Source organism: Oculina patagonica, chromosome 3 (genome assembly GCF_052425735.1).
Source record: "Oculina patagonica isolate OP01 chromosome 3, crgOcupat, whole genome shotgun sequence".
In the NCBI taxonomy this organism is placed as follows: domain Eukaryota; kingdom Metazoa; phylum Cnidaria; class Anthozoa; order Scleractinia; family Oculinidae; genus Oculina; species Oculina patagonica.
Genome location: NC_135760.1, coordinates 21165391 through 21185529, shown reverse-complemented (window position 1 = coordinate 21185529; position 20139 = coordinate 21165391). Strand labels below are relative to the sequence as shown.

The following is a 20139-nucleotide window of genomic DNA, read 5'->3' as shown; positions in this document are numbered from 1 at the left end:
AACCAACCAACCAACCAACCAACCAACAAACAAACAAGGAAAAAAAACAGCAAACAAAAACAGAAATGCCTTCAAGAAAGCATACTTTAGAGAAAGGGAGAATGATACTAAAAACTAAAACAAAAATTCACATTCAATTGTTTACATAATATTTACACTTTTACAAAATAACTAAATTCAGGAAACTCAGATATTTTTCTCCAGACTGATACAAATTCACAGTCTTTCTCAAGAGTCCCGCTCAATTCATAAATTATCCACTCCTCGAGAATTCTAGGACAACTCTACCAAGACTGCTGAAGATAAACCATATGTAAAAAAATCACGAGTCTGAAAGTTCCCTTAAAATAATTAATCCCTGCACAATCTGCGTTGCACTTGCTATTTTTCTTGTTAAGCGATCGCGTGACAGCGGATTTCGTGACGAGAACAGCGGTTGTGTGACGAACGAAGTGCCCGTCGCTTTTGTCACTCGATTTCGCGTACTGGTACCATAACACGGTTATCTCAGCCTGATGGAGTGGAAATTCTTCACCGCTTGGTGCATTGGGAATAATTCTATTCAAATGCTGTCCTCCTCCTTGGAGCAAACTAAGAAAAAAGTAGGAAAAATGGATTTAGTATTCTATGGCTGCGCCTCTTCCACCAATTCAATTTCTTCAATCCATGCTTTCAAATTAGGCCAAGTTATACGGCAGAATCGTCGTACCGCAGATGTACCGCATTCCGCCGTACCTAGTCGTACTGTAGTCGTGACACATACGTATGTACTCGAACCGCAGTCGTCGCACATTCGTGCGTAGTCGTACTGCGAGACGTACTACTTGGGTACGTAGCCGTACTATAGTCGTGCCGCATTCCTACGTAGTCGTACTGCGTGCAGCCGTGCTACATTCGTTCGTAGTCATACAGTAGTCGTACCGAATTCGTACGCGGTGCTACAATAGTCGTGCCACATTCGTAACATTCGTAGGTAGTCGTAGCACATTCGTACATAGTCGTGCCGCTGCCGAACCGTAGTATCGTAATGTCCCTAAGGTAATAAACATCATTACTTTGAGGAACTCGGTCCTCGCTGTAACTCTCTACCAGTCTATAAATCTAATATAATAAATATATAATCTCACTCGGGGGAACAAGTGCCAGTTGATGGCAACAACACTTCTCCGAGAAGTGACTGAGACCGCGGTTTTTGTCCCAGAAGTTACTACGCAACATGACGTATTTGTATGCGTGTTTGCTTTCGGAGTCGTTCGTGAGCGTTCGCGCTAGTTTTTGATTGGATGAAATAATTCGGAAATTCTTCGAGTGCTTTGACGAAGATTTGCCAAAACCGGCACTTATTCCCCGGACTGATCTGCTAAATGTTCAATCGCACACAGTACCCACCCTCGCATGTGGTCCTCTGGCTCTCATGTGATCTGCTTCGTGCCTCAGCATTTGATTGTATGCCTCTTTTTCTCGCCTGAAACGACAGTCAAAATTGAAGACAATAGTTTCCATCTGAATTGACAACAACCTACTACTCAGCTATCAGCGGTATATGAACATTTCTCAACGACTCTGAATTACCTTTCCCTTTCTAGTTCCTCTCTTTCAGTTTGCTGCATTTCTTTCGCCTTTTCTCTACGCGACGTTATCTGTTGAAAGTAGAAATTGGAAAACCGATTTAAGTTGGCAATGACTCAAGCTCGTGTCTGCGTCTCCCTTTTTTCTGGTCTTACAACTGGGGTCATTCTCCCAAGTAGACACATTTGGTGAGCGGACACTGAATTCTGACCCCAGCATTATTAACAACAGGAGAATCGATTGTACACAAAGCTGAGCTAAATGAACAAGTCCGTTCGTCCATTTGTCAGCCAACCAGCCAGCCAGTCAGCCAGCCAACCAGTCAGTCAGTCAGTCAGTCAGTCAGTCAGTCAGTCAGTCAGTCAGTCAGTCAGTCAGTCAGTCAGTCAGTCAGCCAACCAGCCAGCCAACCAGCCAGCAAGTCAGTCAGCCAGCCAGTCAGTCGTTAGTCAGTCAGTCAGTCTGCCAGCCAGCCAGCCAGCCAGTCAGTCAGTCAGTCAGTCAGTCAGCCAGCCAGTCAGTCAGTCAGTCAGTCAGTCAGTCAGTCAGTCAGTCAGTCAGTCAGTCAGCCAGTCAGTCAGTTAGCACAATAAAAGACAATCATGTTACCAACCTGTTCATGAATTTCTTTTTCTCTTTCCCTCCGCTGTCTCTCCTCCTCGACCTTTTCTCTCGCTGTCATCCTCTGAACCTCCTCCAGTTCTCTTAGCAGTTCTTCTCGACTCTCAATCGACGCCTGCTGGCGGCGTTTATTTTCCTCCATTTTGTCATCAAGTTGCCTCTTGCGAACGTCTAGCACCTGAAAACGTTAAACGAATAAATCAGGTTCTACAGTCCAAAAAACAGTAAGCTGCCATCTTAGCTACGCAATTGAAGAACCATGATGTTTGTTAAGAACATAAACCGTCTAAGGGACTGGTCAATAAGTACCAGGGGGGGTGGGCCGGAGCAGAAAGGGGGTGGGTCATCAGTTTTTGTGCCCTCCAAAAGGGGTGGGTTATGTAAATTTGATCTTCATGTAGGGGGTGGGTCATCTTATTTATTCACAAACTTTAAAATGTTATGGTTCCAAAGGTTGTATTCATCAGTATATCAAATTGATAAGTTTCTCCATGTTAGCAGTTTTAAATGAATTTCTAGCGATTTCAGAAGGCCCAAATATAAAAATTTCCCAGGGGGAGCATGCCCCCCGACCTCCCTAGATGGTTTTTGTCATAACATCAGTTTTGCCTGTCTCTCTTCAACCTGCATAGATTCACACTGGGCTTTAGGCCTTTTCATACCAGTAAGCTCTTTTCTCACACACTTTGCAAATATAAATGATGGACAGTGGTTGTAGTTTCCATTATCAATTTCTGTATGAACTCTTCAATAATTCAGTTTTTGCATATGTTTGTGTCAAAATTTTCCCATGGACTTACACACAAATATGTGGAAAACTTACAAAAGACTAGTATAAGAAGTGATAAATTCATCCTCCTCTGGTGTGTTAGGAAACGGGAAAAGACGTACATGGATCAGCAGTGTCCATCAGGGAAAATTAGGGTGGTCTATGTAGGGAATTTTACTTTAAAACCTGATGTCAATCAAAAACCTCCAACCCCTTACAGATGATAAAGAAATGATTAGTCCCTTGATTTTTTTAGCAAAGGGGGTGGGTCATGTAATTTTCAACCCCCTATCAGGGGTGGGTCAGTCAGTTTTGAGCCAGAAGGAAGGGGTGGGTCAAAAATTTTCGCGCCACCACTTTTCCAATTGCTCCGGCCCACCCCCCCCCCCCCCTGGTACTTATTGACCAGTCCCTAAGTTATCAAAATACTTCCTTACTTCAGCCATGAGCCTTTCTCTCGCCAATCTTTCTCGTTCCCATTCTGCTTCTCTCTTTGTCCACATTCGGGCTGCTTCATCTCTGCGAATCACAAGTTTAAAAAATAGAAGTACAACCTTCAGCAGGGTTTACAAGTGCCGTTATTAGCAAACTCTGATTCTTTATTAATTGTTATTCACGATAATGCAGCAAAACATTTGTATCTTCGCATATAAAAAGCTTTGTTTCAAGACGATAACTTTGTCTCTAGAATAAATGTAAATTCGTTTTGATTCTCGATAACAAAAAAGCAGAATTACTCAAACACAACAGGCATACCTCGCGAGGGCAATCAAAGCCGAGTAACAGCTTTGCCCTCGAAAAAGAAATACAGTGCATTCACATCTTAGAAGAATGTGCAACAGGAATGTGCAGTAGGCTAATGCACACAGATTTTACCTGTAGAGCATGTCCAACTCTGCTTCCCTCTGTTGTTCTAACTTGAGTTGTTGAGCAACAACCTTTGCAAAGAGAAAAAAAATATATGTACTTTTAACGACTGGCCTCTAACAGCAAAGTATTTTAGACAAAGGTTATGTATTGGAGGATTGTTCACCTGTCGCATGTACTCAGCATCTGCTCTTGCTTTCTCTCGTCTAGAAGTCTCAAGTATTTTGTCTTCATCTTTCTGTTTATATATAAAAAAAGTTGCAATGTGGAAAACAAAGCAACCAGTTAGATAAACTCTTTCTACAGTGGAACCTCGATTTAACGAAGTGCCAAGGGACTGGGGAAATTTGTTCGTTATATTGAGGGTTCGTTATATTGAAAACCTCGATATAACGAATTCGCGGAAAAAAAACCAAAATGTTTGTTATATCGAGGTATAGTTAATCAATTTTTAACAACTTTACGCTGCACTACGAACCCAGCATTTCCGGATATTGACGATTTCTGAAAATAACATTTATAATGTCTAATATATGCATATAGTAAGAGCATACTGTACTTGAACTTGTTCTCTTGTTACAGGATTAAAGGATTTTCATCTTTGTTGGTCTGCTTGCATTCATCTTTTGTCGCGTGTTGACATTTTTTCGTTATATCGAGGTACATTTTACGTTTGGATTGTGTTCGTTATAATGAGGATTTCGTTATATCGAGGTTCGTTATATCGAGGTCCTGTTCCATACATTTTACTGTAACTTTGGACAGGCTGAAGAAAATCGTTCGTTAAACCGAGGACTTCGTTATATAGAGGTTCGTTAAATCGAGGTTCCACTGTAGTGTAGTCTCTAAAAAAAAAGTCTGAACAGAGCCTGTTTGAAACAGTTAAGTCAGTTTAAGAGAAGTTCACATTATTTGCCATATAAACCATGGCTTGTAATTCAAGTTCACAATTTATTTTAAAATCTCTCCCAAACTTTCTGTTAAGTGCTCGTAACAGGTTGTGCAAACATTGTACAGATTTTCTGTCTTAAGAGATAATGAAAGTACATGAACACTATAAACGTTTTGTATATACACTTGTAAGAGATTACCTTCTTGGCCATTGCTTCTAAAATCTTCAAATCAAGTTCCTAATGGACACAAAATAAAGCCTTACATTATGTGATGTTAAATATACCGTATTTATTCGATTAAGCGCCCAACCTCGAATTAGCGCCCACCTCGAATAAGCGCCCACCCTGAAGGTAGGAAAAGTTAATAAGCGCCCAGCCTCGAATAAGCGCCCACCCCCACCCCACAAAAAACTGAAAACCATTAGAGGAGTATTGGTTATTGAAATTGACTACAGGTCCAGTTTTGGATCCGTTCCGGACAGGTTCCAGAACGGTCCCGTGTAAACAGAAGGCCTATCCGGTCCAAAAATCGGACCGGACCGTTCCGGACCGGTCGCGTGTAAACATAGCCTTAGTATTTTACAGAAACTTACAATGAACAGTTAAAATTCTGCTTTGGTACATTTTCCCCTTTTATTATTATTTATTGTTTTGTTACAAAAATAAACTTAATATTTGCTTAAAATCGTAAAAATTTAATTAGCGCCCAGCCTCGAATAAGCGCCCAGCCTCGAATAAGCGCCCACCTCGAATAAGCGCCCACTCCCAAGGACCAAAAATTTAATAAGCGCCCAGGGCGCTTAATCGAATAAATAGGGTATGCATGTTCGTTGTTCTACTTACAATGTGTGGAACAACCAACTCAGATTTTTTTTCGAAGTATGCCTGTGTCACAGACTGAAAAATCATCTTTATCATTTATCAATTTTAACATGTTTACAAGTGTTTTTTGCCACAAGATCCAAGTTTGAAGTGTTATTCATTACCTAAATTTAACACTGTTGTTACAAAGTGACAATCAATCCAAGACACTTAAACAGATCTCTGTACAGCTTTGTGATCAGTATCATGTACGCATTGCAGACCTATGTTCTAACACAGACAGTCATAATTTTCTTACCAATGCCTCCTGTATCTCTTTGCTCTTTCTTTTCATCTGAGCTTTGTGTTGACGGATCAGGACACGCCTGTAAAGTTACAAGAAGACACATTAGAAAATCGTTCATAACAAGGAATTACTAATAATACTGTTAGAAAACATGTCTCTCTTACAATGTACCGTAATGATTCGATTAAGCGCCCTCCTTTTAATAAGCGCCCCCTTCCGAATAAGCGCCCCCCTTCGAAAGTGTTTTTGTTAATAAGCGTCCCTATTCCAATAAGCGCCCCCATTCTTATATGTGCTCATATTCTTAAAAGTGCTCCTATTGTGGCTAACTGACTCTACTGAAGTCGTCGACGTCGAAAAAATAAACTCATGAACATTCACCGTACCCTACATGTATATATTTACTGCTAAAAAAAACAACTTTTGTAAAAGTGACTGAACTTTCAACAATTTGTTACTGTTACAACTTATGTTATTGCTAGTTATTTTAAAATATATTTAAGTTTTGCTTTGAACATTTGATTGTTTCGCAAAAAATTAAATAAGCGCCCTGTCCCGAATAAGCGCCCTGTCTCGAATAAGCGCCCTCCCTTTAGGTGCCAAAAGTAAATAAGCGCCCCGGGCGCAAAATCTAATCATTACGGTAAATAAAATTAACTATCTTTTCAAGGGTCTAGGACGAATTGGCTCAAATCAATTGAATCAACACGACTTGTCTGCCACATAGATTGCAACAATCGTTTTTTTGCTACTATCTTACCCAAGTTCCCGTTTTCTCCTTGCTTCATCTAACAGTCTTCTATCTTCCTCCTAAATTCAAGGATATAACATGTAGCTAGGTTTAGCAGCTTGTAGTTTGTACCACAAGACATCAACATGATTTTCAAGAGAAGAGGACAACAGAGAGTCTTACTTTAACTTAAACACACTAGTTTTAAGGGATAGGGGATGGATGGATAGTGGCTGCCAAAGGTGCCTGATAAGTTGTTCTCATCCCTTCACTTTTACTGTGAAGTGCATTGAGCTTTAGGAAATGTACTATACAAGAAACCATTGCCATTAGAGCTACATGTACAAGTAGGATCTGACATTTCCTACAATCATAGTTTTCCATTTAGACTTTCTAAAAGTTGTTTGCTTCTCGTTTCCGGTTTGGTGGGAGTAGACCCCGGTGCGAGCTCTCTTCACGCTCTCTGAGCTCAACTTGTAGGCAAGACTATTTTCCATTCTAACACGCACACACACAAAAGAAAAACTCACTGCTTGCTCAAGCTTCCTTTGTTCTTTTAGCAAATCCTCTTGCTCTTGTTTTAGCATCTGAGCCTGCCAATAAACACATTATTCAGCTTGTTTATTGCTTTATCGTATTGCATCGTATGAAAGATAATAATGTTTTCATTAGTAAGAAGAATATGACAAACTAGTCCTGTGAGTGATATATATGGGTTATTGACTACGCGTGAGGTCAAGATGGCAGGATATAAGCCAAGTCTTTTTTTGTGTGTGTTTATTCATCTCAGTCTATAAACACACAAAAAAGAATGAGGCTAGGGGGTAGCAGATACTGTCGATTGCATCTACCTGTGAACGCACGCGCCAAAAACATGTTTTCAAATGATGTCAAACGTCAGCGTTTCAGGTGTCAAAATTTGAAGTTTAGCAGACCGTAACGGCAACTTTCGCGCCGAAAGTTCAACACATTCCGGTTTCGAAATGGCGGAAAGATAAGATATAGAAACTTCTTCTGAGAAACAGATGCTGATCTGTGTCGATATGCATACACAGGTTCACTTGAATCATTTCTAGTGTAAAGTTTCGCCCGCTTCTCAGTGTTTATGGTGAGTATTTTGAGTGCAAAAGTTCGCGTTTCGGTCTGCTAAACTTCAAAGTTTGACACCTAAAACGCTGACGTTTGACGTCATTTGAAAACATGTTTTTAGCGCGTGCGTTCACAGGTAGATGCAATCGACAGAAAAACCACAAATCGAAAAAAAAAATTTTATTTTAACCCTGGGCTAATATCCTGCCATCTTGACCGAACAAGCTTGGTCAATAAAGGATTTATTTTATGTGCAATCAAGTCATGAATTGAGAACTGAACTTGACGGAACTGAAATTGTCTTGATCGCCGGCAATCCTTAGGAGGCAAGATAGGCCCATGTTGCCTGCTTGGGTAGCCAAACAAAACGCATTTTGCCGCTCATGGATCCAACCATATAATAAAGGGGTTTACCTAGCTAGTCATGCTGTTTTGATGTTAAACAGACATACATGTATCTATGTAAAAGCACATGTTCCTGAGAGATTATAATTAGTACACCTTGGCATTGTACCATTACTTTGTTTAGAATAAAAAATCAAAGTGAAATGGCATGTATCTCACTGGTTGCAAAACAGGAATTATACATAAAACATTCTGACACCTAGTACAGTAGAGACCATGAACCCTACCTCTTCATCTCTTAGTCTCAGTTCTTCCATTTGATGTTTTAGATCCTCTGCAAGGTTTTCTTGTTCCCTGGTAAAATAAAGATAAGTTTATTTTAGCCTTCAATATCCATTTTTATTAAGTGATTAACATTGCGGGCACACATACATGTGGTTACCGTAAAATTCCGGTTATAAGCCCTGGGCTTATACAAGGTTTTGGGTGGGCATAAAGCGGAGGGGCTTATATCCGGGAGGGCTTATAAGCGGAATAAAAAAAAAACGTTTTTAAGTTACAAACGCATAACAATGCAACATTTAGCCCTGTTTGGTACTGTCATCCGGCATAATCGGGTGTATTTTTTTGTTTCCAGGTAGATGGGCCTATAACCGGGGGGCTTATAAGTGGTGGGGGGCTTAGAACCGGGATTTTATGGTATGCCATTAGTACAAGAACCTTCCCAGAACTTTTGCACTGCAACTTTCTGTAGAAAATGGTATCAATTTCATTACATGTACCTTTTCTTTGCTTCCTCTTTAGCTTTTTCTTTTTCAAGTGCCAGCAGTCTTTCTCTTTCCATAGCGGCATCCAATCTTTTAACAAAATAAACAGGGTTGTTAGAAACCTACCATTCTGCACTGAGTAGTACTATTTACAGCTCTGTGTAGGCTGATGTAGCAGCCTAATGGTTAGCATTAATGTTAGTGTCAATATATCCCTGTAAGTCGAATTTGTGTTGGTTCTGTTTGAAGTTAAAGGGAACCTCTGCTCTTGAGGCAAGTGGATGTTGAGTTGTTTGAAATATTGCCTAATAATTACAAATTTTACGGGACAGGGGAGAAAAAGCATTTAATTACAACCGTTAATGGTAAACATAAAGGCTTTTAAATTTTTTGCGCGGTGCCATTTTGGAATTTATGATGTGAAAGTGTTGCCCAATTGTTTCACACAAAAAAACCTCTGCTTTTTAATAATAGCAGCAACGGACTGACATCATAAAATCCGAGATGGCGGCGTGCGGGAAATTGAAACGCACAAAAATTGACAAATCAAAAGCCCAGTATTCAAATGAGTAGTTTATGGTTTGTTTGTTGGCTTTTGTCGGCAGAGATAATGGCTTCAAACTATTTATTTTTCTACAGTTAACTGAATACAACAATCAGTTCTCTACACCTTAAATTTCAATTATGTTATTGAGAATTCAAGTACATGTACATGTTAACTAAAGACTTTAAATTAGGAAAACCTTTCCGAAGCTTGCCTTAGTGGCTCAACAGCCTGGCACTTAACTTCTGCCAGTTTGAAGTGGCTAAGAGTATTTTCTACTCCCCCTTGTTGGAATGCTAGTCCATATAGGTTTCCCCAGCATTTTGTCTGATAAATCATAATCCCCCAAAATTGCTGGTACCCATTTTATATTTCAATGTGGAAATAAACACTTGGAGCCTACCGTCGCTTGCATTTACTCGTGAACATGTGCCGGAAAAACATGATCTAATTGGGTATTAAACATGGCATGATTGGTCATCTAACGTTTGAAGTCTGGCAGACCATTACAGCAACTTTCGTGCCGAAAGTTCAACACATGCCAGTTTCAAAATAGTGGAAAGACTGGATATGGAGACTTCTTCCGAGAAATTGATGCTGATCTGTGTTGATATGCATACACAGGTCCACTTGAATCATTTCTAGTGTAAAGTTTCGCCCGTACTCAGTATTTATGGTGAGCATTTTAAGTGCAAAAGTTCGCGTTATGGTCTGCTAAACTTCAAAGCGTGTGCGTCCACGGGTAGATGCAATCGACGGTAATAAGAACTGCTCAGACCTGACCCCTCAATCCATAGTTAAATGCAATAACAATTAAGCCTCTAGCTATGTAAACTGCAGTATTATATTATGAACTTTATCAACACATATAGAAATACATTGTCAGCATTTGCAAAGCTGTTTAGTACAATCTGTATTTATAAAGCCTTTTTAGAACATACCTTCTGTCTTCTTGTCTTGCTGTTTTTAAGTTCTAAATAGAAAGAACCAATAGTGACTGTACAACGTACATGTAGAACCAAAGTGGATAATTTACATGTATAGCTTTACTCCACTAATATCAATTGAGTATGCAATGAGGGAAGTTTCGCGCCCAAGTTTTACCATTTAATACCATTTTAATACTCTTGAAATTGATAAGAGTAGTAAAGATAATTTTTGCAAGGATTAGAAATTATTTACACATGATCCAATGCATTACCTCTTCTCTGTCAGAAACTTGATCAGCCCAGCTGTTCACAACATGTTCCTTCAACTGGTCTGCTTCAATCTGTAATTGAATAAATCAAAGAGAAACAATCATATAGTAAATATAAACAAACCTGACAGAGTGTAGCTTCCCTATGGCAGTGTTCTCCTTATCAGGCGGTACCGGTCCGCGTCCTCCGCCTGCCGCTGGTCTGGTCGTCGCCCTCGCCCTGGCAGTGTCATCAGTCCTTTGCTCTTTCCCTCCTTTCTTCTCTGCTGGGGCCCTTGGGGCGTCTGTCTCCTCACATCTGCCGCGGGCTCCTTTCCTTTCCTTGTCCGTTGTGCTCCGCGGGTGGGGGTCAGTCCCGGGCGGCTGCGCGGGGGCCGTTCTCTCGGGGGCGTGTGACCGGTTCGCGGCGTGCGCGTCGTGCGCGGGCGTCGTCTCGTGTCGTCGCGGCGCAGTTCTCATGGAGGGTTTCATCTTGGCTTTGGGGGGGTCTGTGGCGGTGTCAGCCGCATGGACTTCTGCTCCATGTGGTCTGGGGGGATGTTCCCGGTGTTTTCTCCTGCGTGCGAACTGGGAATGCTATGGACTTCAGTGCCCAAGCATTTTTCACCATTTTCAAAGTTGGGATTGTGAGGCCACAAGTTAATTTTAAACAAACTGCACTTGACTAATAATTACATCACGTGCTATTGTGTAGCACCGAAGGATGTCCGTACCCACCCCAGGTCAATTGGTAGGTCAATTGAAATTGAAAGTCAAATGAAAGGGGAATTAAGATGAAGTTTTTAAAGGAAAGCATTGAGCTCTAATGTAAACTAGAATTTCCAGAGGGGTTGGGGGTTCAAACAGAGGGTTGTTTCTTTTGGGGGAACTGAATTTTACAGTTTTCTGTGATGTCTAATGTTTAAAAAATAATTAACTGCCATTTGCACTGCTTACCTCTCTAAGTTCTGGTGCATTTTGTTTCCAGTGTTCATATAATTTTTGTTCAGCAATCTGCAGAGGAAATACAGTGTAGTTGAAACACTGTGCATGTGAGTTCTCTAGCTTTGCTGCGGAAATCCCCCAAAACAGGTTTCTTTGCATACATTATTGAAAATTTCAGCATGATAACCTTAGCTCATAAATTATGTACTTAAGCAAAATAGTTACATGTAATTATCTTATAATAAATTGCGTGTACCTCCTTTCTTCTGGTCTCCTTACCAGCTTTAAGCTCGTCAGCTCTGGAAAGCATAGTACATTTTAATTATCAATTCAGTTACAATAATAAGTAAATTAAAATGTTGATTGTTCAATAATTTGCTCAGTTACTATGCCTTTCAATAACACTAGCTGAAGTTAAAAAACCCAACAAATGATGACGTTTTTTGTTGCCGTCAATCATTTAAATGGCGACAGTCAACAAATTGAGTAACCAAAAGTTGTAATTGGACTTTAATGGGATTGAGCTCCAATTACAGAAGAAATCGGCATACATACAACTCTGTTCAAGTCATACACGAAAAGTAATGTTACATAATGATAATAAAAGTGCATGACACATTCACAAACCTCTCCTTCATTTGTAGTAGTTGTCCAGCTCCACCAAGTCTTTTTGCTTTAAGCTCTTCCTGAAAATTGGCAAAAATAGAGCAAGTTGTTTTAGATTTCAAGAAAGCGGTGAGGCATTCTAATTCGCATTACAATTCATTTTCGAATATTTTTTAGTACAATTAAAAACATAATAGTTCTCCTATTATGACCTGCAAACACTTTTTGACTTGATACAGTACTGTGCCCACATTTCATGAAACTAATCATTTCGTGTGTCAAAAATGAAAATGTTCGAAGACATGTATTGTTTCTTCCATCTTTTAGAGACAAAACCCAACTTCAAGCAATGCTACTAGTATACTCTAAGAGGGTTGCATTTTATATACAATGACTGACTGTTTTAATTCAGCATAATTTATTACAGTCACTATTAATAGTAATGTTTGACTCAGGTTACCTCATATTGCTTGGTTTCCTTGAGCAACATTTCTGACAGTCTCTTTTTCCTTTCTTCTAATCTCTGTTGCTTGTCCTGCTTCATGTCTTCCTTGAACAAACTATCCAGTGCTTGCATGCTAGCAAAAATAAGTACATATACATCCCACGCCAAAGTCAAAGATGTGCCAAGGTTTCTCAAAGTCTATCCCAAGATTTTTTCATTATTCTAACCCAAAACAACTCATTTGGTCCCTGTTGTTCAAAGGGTGGATAATGCTTATCATCAGTTAAATCACTATCTATTGTATAAGTGTTGGCAAAACAAACTACGGTATTCAATGGATAGCGATTAATCTGGTGGATAGCGTTATTCAACCTTTGCACCACACACTTTATAAATCTACACTAAGATCTTCCTCATAACCACCAAAGAAATCCTGGCGTATCCAATCAAATGTTCGGTAATCAAACCCATTCGAACACCAATCATTCAATTGGGTTTGGAAATAGAACATAATCAAATTCACAAGAAAGTTCGGACAATGGAACGACATCAAACCTTTCGATTACCGAACAGTCGACAATCATACTTAATCAAACGTTCAATTCCCGAACTCCTGTTTGTTTATATTGCAGACATTTTGTACGGCACACTGTCCCCCCAGATTAGTCCTGCATGAGTTTATTTCAAAGACGGATTCCAAACAAAATTGAAGCAGATTGAGTTCGATTGTAAACCAATTGGTTCATTTGGTTCGAAAATCGACCTTATAGCAAAATAGCTGTTCGATCTTGTTCGATTACCACACCTAATCAAACTATTGGTGTTCGATTGTTTTTTGGTTTGATTTTGTTCAATTAGATATGTTGGGAGAAATGCAGGCTTAGGGTTACTGTGTATATTCTTCCTAGAAACTCAAGATATACCTATTATTATTAGATATACCTATCTACTCAGGGAACAACAAATAAGCCTTTTCACCACTGAAAGGTGTCTTCATTTGAAACACAGTTATCTCAGATCATAGAAACGACAGAAGTACATGTCATGTAGAAAACAAGTATAAATTATATGCCGCATCACGTTAACCTCAATTTGTCAGAGTTCAAATCATTTCTTCCCACAAAATTTACAGAAACGTTTTAGCTTCTTTCTGGTCTGTTTTCAAAGGAATTCGAGAGTCACCTGTAATTGTAACGGTTTAAATTTGTAACCAAGGAGATATATGCAACTTTTATAAAGCTGCAGATCTCGCGGGGGAAAGCTAAAGGAGAACATGAGCGTTAAGAATAATATATTAAGACATAAGCTTCGGTCTCTTCTTTGACACAACGATAAGATTTGTAAAGTATTTTAGGCGATATTAACTACAGTAAATTAATATATTAGCTACTTCAATAACTAAGCTTACCTATCTTCGTATGATTGTCTTGATCCCCAAACCCGTTGCTTCGTAGTCTCCACATTCGATCGATCAAAATATCTTGCGTTCTTGTCCCAAACTTCTCTCCTTTCCGCTTCATGTTGTGTTCTACGAACCATAAGTCCTTCATTTCTGTTTTTGTAGTTTTTCAACCAGTACGGTTGTAATGTCGGAAGCGCCATTTTTGTTTTGTGTTCATTACACCAAAGCGAGGCAACAATCTACGCAGACTCAGTGAAAGCTGATTATTTACATGACAAATAAATAACTAAAATTTTGCACCATTGTCTCAGCAGCCGAGATAGCTCAGTTGGGAGAGCGTCAGACTGAAGATCTGAAGGTCCCTGGTTCAAATCCGGAGAACTCGCATGAGTTCTGAACAATCCCGGGTCTCGGCAATGTTTTTTTCTCTCCTCCTTTTTTTCGTTTCTTCTTTTTTCTTTTATCAAATTTTATTTTTTTTATCAGTTTATAATTGCTTTCTGGGCGAAGAAATTAAAAAATTAAAATAAAATTTTGGCGAAAAATCTCACAAATTGCACAGGCATACCAACGAACGTTAACAAGTAAACTACGCGCTCTGTGACCTTGAAAATGTCCGTATCCGTATATCGGTGATTATGAGGCCGGGGTATAGAGATGTGAGTGGGGGATCGGGATGGCTTGACGAGACATTTTGCTTGGGCAACTACAAAATCACGTCACATTTCACGTTTTGCATCACGAGGAAATTACGGTTCACGGTTACCGTACCTAGCAAATCACGTTTCACGAAGAAGACTACAACAGTCACTTCACGTTTCAAGTCTAAAAATATGACAGATCACCCTATCACGGCTCACGAATATACCACTGCACAACTCTACCGGAACAGTAATAAATTAATATAATGCCCCCCAAACTGAAATACGATTGAGTTCTAAAAAAACTATTTATTATGCTTTGCCATTACATGGTGCCATTTAAATGTAAAAGTTTGATATATATTTTATATACAGCAAAACGATCACGCCGAGGCAAATTTTAACGCAACAACTTTATCGTTAAAAATTGCCCCGTGTTTCCAACGCCCTTGCCTATTACAATAAGAGACAAGAATCTCTGACAGGGCAACCAGTGTAACATCTGTTTTAAAATACAGTTAGCTATAAATATTGTTTCCTCTCGTCTTTTCAGATCCATTACACGGACTTGTTTAAAGTTTCCGATTGTTCTTTGTAAATGGTATAGTATTGGAAGTGGGAGGGCGCTGTGCCGAAGTTGGGGAGGGAATGGGGGTAGGGGGGAGGGGGGGTGACAGACTTACTTCTCACGTGACCCAGCTTTATATTGTTTGACACAAGACCGAGGATCTTTTGTCCTATTTGACAATCTTGCCTTTTTAGTAAACAAGGGCAAATCGGCTTGTTTTTCAATTCGACATAATACCGTTTCGATATGGGATGGGGTCGGTCACAGTGACGTCACTGACTTGCTTTTGGCAAATCTTCGTTTAAGGTCGGACCACAAACGTAAAAGTACCTAGCGTTAGTGTTACTAGCATCCCCTGAAAATATAAATGGGGCACTGGTCAAGAAAATATAAACATATGCGAGCCAGCAAAACGGAGTTTATGGCCCCGCAAATTTATCCTCACGCCGTGTAACAGTCCTAACCGGAAGATATATGTCAACGAACTATTGCTGACAAAGCATAATTCCTGCAGAATCCGTGTAGTTCTAACTCTACCCTTGTGATTTATCAAGTAAATCTTTATACGCATCAGGAGGTAAATCATCATCATCGTCGTCTTCATTAAGTCTTTCCTTCGACGCACGCAGGGCCTTTTTCGAGGGCTGGCGACGCGAGGAACCAGGCGTGCTTTGCGCGGAGGAGCGTCGAGGGCCCTTTTTCGATGAGCTCGACGATGGCGCGTCATTTGGCTCCTCTCCTTTGAGAGCGTCTACTGGACTCAGTCCCCGCGCGGCGTTGAAACAGAAGCAAAAGATAATACAACACCACAAAGCAAACAGGTTGAGGAAGCCGAGAGCTAGACCCACCCCTCCCACCACTTTCATTTTGTCATCGTAGGAGAAATTTAGACCAGTGCAGCCCAATATGTTGATAAAGTCCATAGGGTTCTTTGTATCCATGTCATTTCCGCAATTCTCCGTCGGGAACTTACAACACGAGGACGGCACTATGTTGTTTTTGCCCTAGGGATACAAGAGTATATTCTGTTACACAAAATAATCTAGTTAATGGTTTGAACCCAGGGATAATCAATAGTTCGTATTATCTGATAGTTTGGGTGATATTCCAAAGAAATGTTTTTGGTGACCGACGTTTCGACAACCTGAGCCGAAGTCAAGTGAGAAGTGACTTGTCAGTCGATGATGTTCTAAGTCTGGTCTGTTGAAACTGATTGGCACAAGACAGAGAGAGTTTAGCCGTGATCTGTCACATACACTTTAAAGAGCTAGCTATAGCTGGAGCCTTGCCGGAGCCAAGAATAAGGGGCCACTAAGGGAAGGCGTTTGCTTAAGCAAAGGAGCAGAAGAGTCATCCGTACTATACCATAAAACGAGCCCCCCCCCCCCCCCCCCCCCCCCCCCTATTATCTCACCCCCCCCCCCCCCCCCCCCCCCCTACGATGCCCTCCCCCGCCCCCTAGGAAAGGAAAGAGGGAAGGTGATATCTTTTTAAAGCCTTTCGAGTTGGGGGGGGGGGAGGGGATGGGGCGTTGACAGAGAAAGTGAAAGTTGGGGGACAAGAAGGGGAGGGGTTATAGGACACTAAAAAAATTAAGACACAGAAGTAGAGTATGAAAAGTTATTAGAAAAGGGGACTTAGAATGAGAAGGGTGGGTTTCACACACCTGAGCAGCCGCCCATTTTGAAGTGAACCAGTCTCGATAGTCCACAATCCCACAGCAGGCGTAAGTCCGCTGGATTCGATCCAAGCCTTCAGTGACTTTCTTGTCCAGTCCGTACTCGGCCATCATTTGTTGACCATTGCTAAATTTCTTCTTATTTAGCTTTATTTCACTCTTCATCGAGAAATAAACGATTCCCATAATGAACTCAACCAGGAATAATATGATGAATAAAATAGCCACTAGGGTTAAAAGTCTGTTGTTTTCCTTCACTATGGCAAAGAAACATAGCCCTGCTATGAAAAGAATAAGTATTAAAAGACCGATTCTAAGTCCATAGTTCACAGGGAAGGCAGCCGCTTTCATTGTTAAATAGTCCCCGAATGGTGTGGCTACCGTGACTGCAAAAATAATCAGCGACAGCCCAGTGAGAAAAAACAGAATGAAAAATCCCAGGATCGACCATTTTATAATATCTTTTGCCTCCATGTTGCTTTAGTGTGTTCCTTGATATCTAGAAAGGTAATAAAAAACAAACAAATATCATTAAAGGTCCCAACTAGTTTTAACAGTGCGAAACGTCAAGTAAATTTCAGATTCCTCTTACAGACCACGTGTTATGTTTATGTCGCTGTTTGTATTTTATTTCACGGTTGTAACAAACTGAGTTTCCTGGGAAGACTGGCGCGCTTTAGCACAGGACACCCAAAGAAAAAGGCACTTTATCGATCTCAACAATACTGTTACCCTGGTTGCCAGAGGTTTTTCTTGCGCGGTTTCCGGTGTCAGCCTTCGGGCGAAGAGTAACCCACCGCACGCGAGAAAATCCTCTGGTGCCCAGGGTACAATACTGTGGTCATTAGCATAAAACCACTTCAGATTCTCCTACAAAAAGCGCAGTTCACTGGTTTTTCCGTTGCACAAAGTACACTCAGCCATCACTTTTTTATGCGGTGCCGGATTTGAAGACTGTCTTTTTTTTTTGCGAGAAGCGAATGTTTTAAACATTCGTTAGTCGTAAGATTTGCCAACTGAAAAATGGCCGAGTACTGCCATAATGTTTTCTGTAGCAAAAAAGTAGTAGCACATTTTAGCAAAGCCATAAATCTACCAGAGTCTTGATAAGAATGTCCTTAGAGAATATTGAGCCAACGAGGTTTCTTTTCAGTTATTTCAGGTTTTGGCGCTCTTAATTTATTTTACTTCTAGCTTACTCTGATCTCTACCGCAACCCCAGGAATCACTCGATCAAACATTATAGAACACCACGCCCATTCCATTGAATTGCCTACTCAAAATCGAGTGCAAGCTATTAACTTAAGGCTCAGTTATTGGGTAAGACAGACGAGTGTAGGAGTGTCTTATAAAAAGGATACAGTAAACACTACTACGAAGGGACACCTGCCGGGAGTTTCTTGCCCTTACTCATGTCTCGCTGGGTCCGTCCGACAAAGGTAAATAATTCACCACAACCCTAAAAAGTTCCTTGGAAGCGTTATTCCCATTCAAAGCTTCTCATTTCATGCAAAGAACCAGCGAATGATCGGCTTGCTTGTGTCAGATTCTTTGATATATACACACTCACTTTGGAAGACAATGATAAAAGTATATGATCGCGACGCAAGCTGTTTACCTTTAATCTTACCTTAAATTATAGCTCTGCCACTTCATCCTTGAAATCCGATCTTAAATCGTCAACCCATCGGCAGTAAAACACTATCCATCGTTTCCACCCGAAAGATATCTTAGTATCCGTGATTTAAAGCTACAACAAAATGAACATTCGTAAGCGTCGATCGAATATGATATCAATCCGCCATATTTTTTCTAGAACATCATTCAATTTTAATGATGGTCGAAGTTTCCGGATCCGTGTACAGGTTGCAGAAATTCTCGTGTTTACTCAAGCGTCACTAATGTTTATAATCCAATTTGTTAAGTAAACAGTTATTGATTGTATTAGCAGAGGTTAATGTATATGAACAGCTTATAGCAACACGCAACGGGTACCTGTTGCCTCCTTGACATTAAGTCAAGAACATTTCTCAACAAAGTTTGAGACTTGAAGCTTTAAGACAAGGGTCGTGTAAACAACTTGAATAGATCGTAAGAACCAGTTAAATTTATTGATTTTTCTAAACATATCTGATAAAGGCTTGTGGCTACTAGCCTGTTCTAGGCGTTCGGTTAGGTGGGGAGCAACGCGAAAAATGGAGAGTGGCTTGGGGGCGAGAGAGGCACACCCTCCGGCCTTATATTTCGTGCTGTTCCTCAACAGACTATGTGGCTACTAACATTTACACATGCCATGGAGGATAAACATTCAACAGACTGAAAATGAATCGAAGATTCTCCTTGCTTGTGTCTGGTAAAATTCGGAAAGAACACTTCGGGCGGCATGCTTCGAACGGGGTTTAAAAAGTACAGATTTTAGTCATTTAAGCATATTTTATATAAACAATACACTGTTTCGTAAGGTAATAAGAACAGAAGAACCCAAATAGCCTAACTTTCAAGTAAACACCAATTATATAAGAACCTTTTTTCGGGTTACTTGGAAACATGTAGGTTTTTACCCTACTTTGGAACATCAATCGGGCGGTATACTTCGGATCAGTTCGGAAAGTATAATTCGGATGGTGTACTTCAGGGCCGGGTTGCTCAAAGCACGATTAAGCTAATCCAGGATTAGCGTGATTTTTGATTTCAGTTTTTTAGCTTGTCAGTGCGATTTTCTGTTTATAGCGTCTGTCTTTCAGTTTTGACGTCAACTTATCTCAAACTCCACAAAACATCAGCAATAGAAACAAATTGGTGCAGAGAAATTCAACCCTCAGTCGTCGTTTAATCCTGGGTTAGTGTAAATCGGCTTTTGAACAACCCACCCCAGAAGGTTTATTTTGGGCGGTATACTTAGATAGGGAGGCGCGGTGGCCTAATGGTTAGTGCGCTGCACTCCGGATCGAGCGGTCAGGGTTGAAGCCGTGGGCGGGGTCATTGTGTTGAGTTCTTGGGCAACACTTTACTTTCAGTGCTTTTCTCCACCCAGGTGTATGAATGGGTACCGGCGACTTTAATGCTGGGGGTAACCCTGCGATGGACTAGCAACCCATCCAGGGGGAGTCTAATTACTCCTATTTGCTTCATTCTACTGAAACCGGGATAAGGTCCGGCATGATGGGCCACTAGGCTTGTATGCAGACTTTACCTTTACCATATACTTCAGATAAAAAACGACGTTTCGGGCAGTTTTACTGTCCTTCTTCAGGTAGTTGCAAAATAGCAGACAGTCCGCCATTTTGCAGTTCCCGATATACGGACAGTCCGCCATGCTATGACTGTCTGAAACGTCATAGCAGTTATAACCTCGAAGAATCCCCCAAATAAGTG

At 40.5% G+C, this 20139-nt stretch overlaps 2 protein-coding genes across 2 annotated transcripts; both read right to left on the bottom strand.

Moving 5' to 3' along the window:
* Nucleotides 1–116: 116 nt before the first annotated feature.
* Nucleotides 117–14104, bottom strand: LOC144645339 (trichoplein keratin filament-binding protein-like). Its single transcript, XM_078504883.1, has 20 exons — nt 13884–14104; nt 12491–12608; nt 12052–12110; nt 11681–11723; nt 11437–11493; nt 10504–10572; nt 10244–10275; nt 8774–8848; nt 8279–8345; nt 7088–7150; nt 6588–6637; nt 5840–5906; nt 4918–4956; nt 3993–4064; nt 3836–3897; nt 3397–3478; nt 2183–2368; nt 1573–1640; nt 1390–1465; nt 117–591 (listed from the first exon to the last, which is right to left on the bottom strand). The coding sequence occupies exons 1-20, from the start codon at nt 14075–14077 to the stop codon at nt 559–561; spliced, it is 1512 nt and encodes a 503-aa protein (XP_078361009.1). The 5' UTR covers nt 14078–14104; the 3' UTR covers nt 117–558.
* Nucleotides 14105–14812: 708 nt separating this feature from the next.
* On the bottom strand, nt 14813–18577 carry LOC144645712 (CD151 antigen-like). The gene is made up of 3 exons (XM_078505261.1): nt 18395–18577; nt 16753–17263; nt 14813–16090 (listed from the first exon to the last, which is right to left on the bottom strand). The coding sequence occupies exons 2-3, from the start codon at nt 17236–17238 to the stop codon at nt 15620–15622; spliced, it is 957 nt and encodes a 318-aa protein (XP_078361387.1). The 5' UTR covers nt 17239–17263; nt 18395–18577; the 3' UTR covers nt 14813–15619.
* Nucleotides 18578–20139: the final 1562 nt, after the last annotated feature.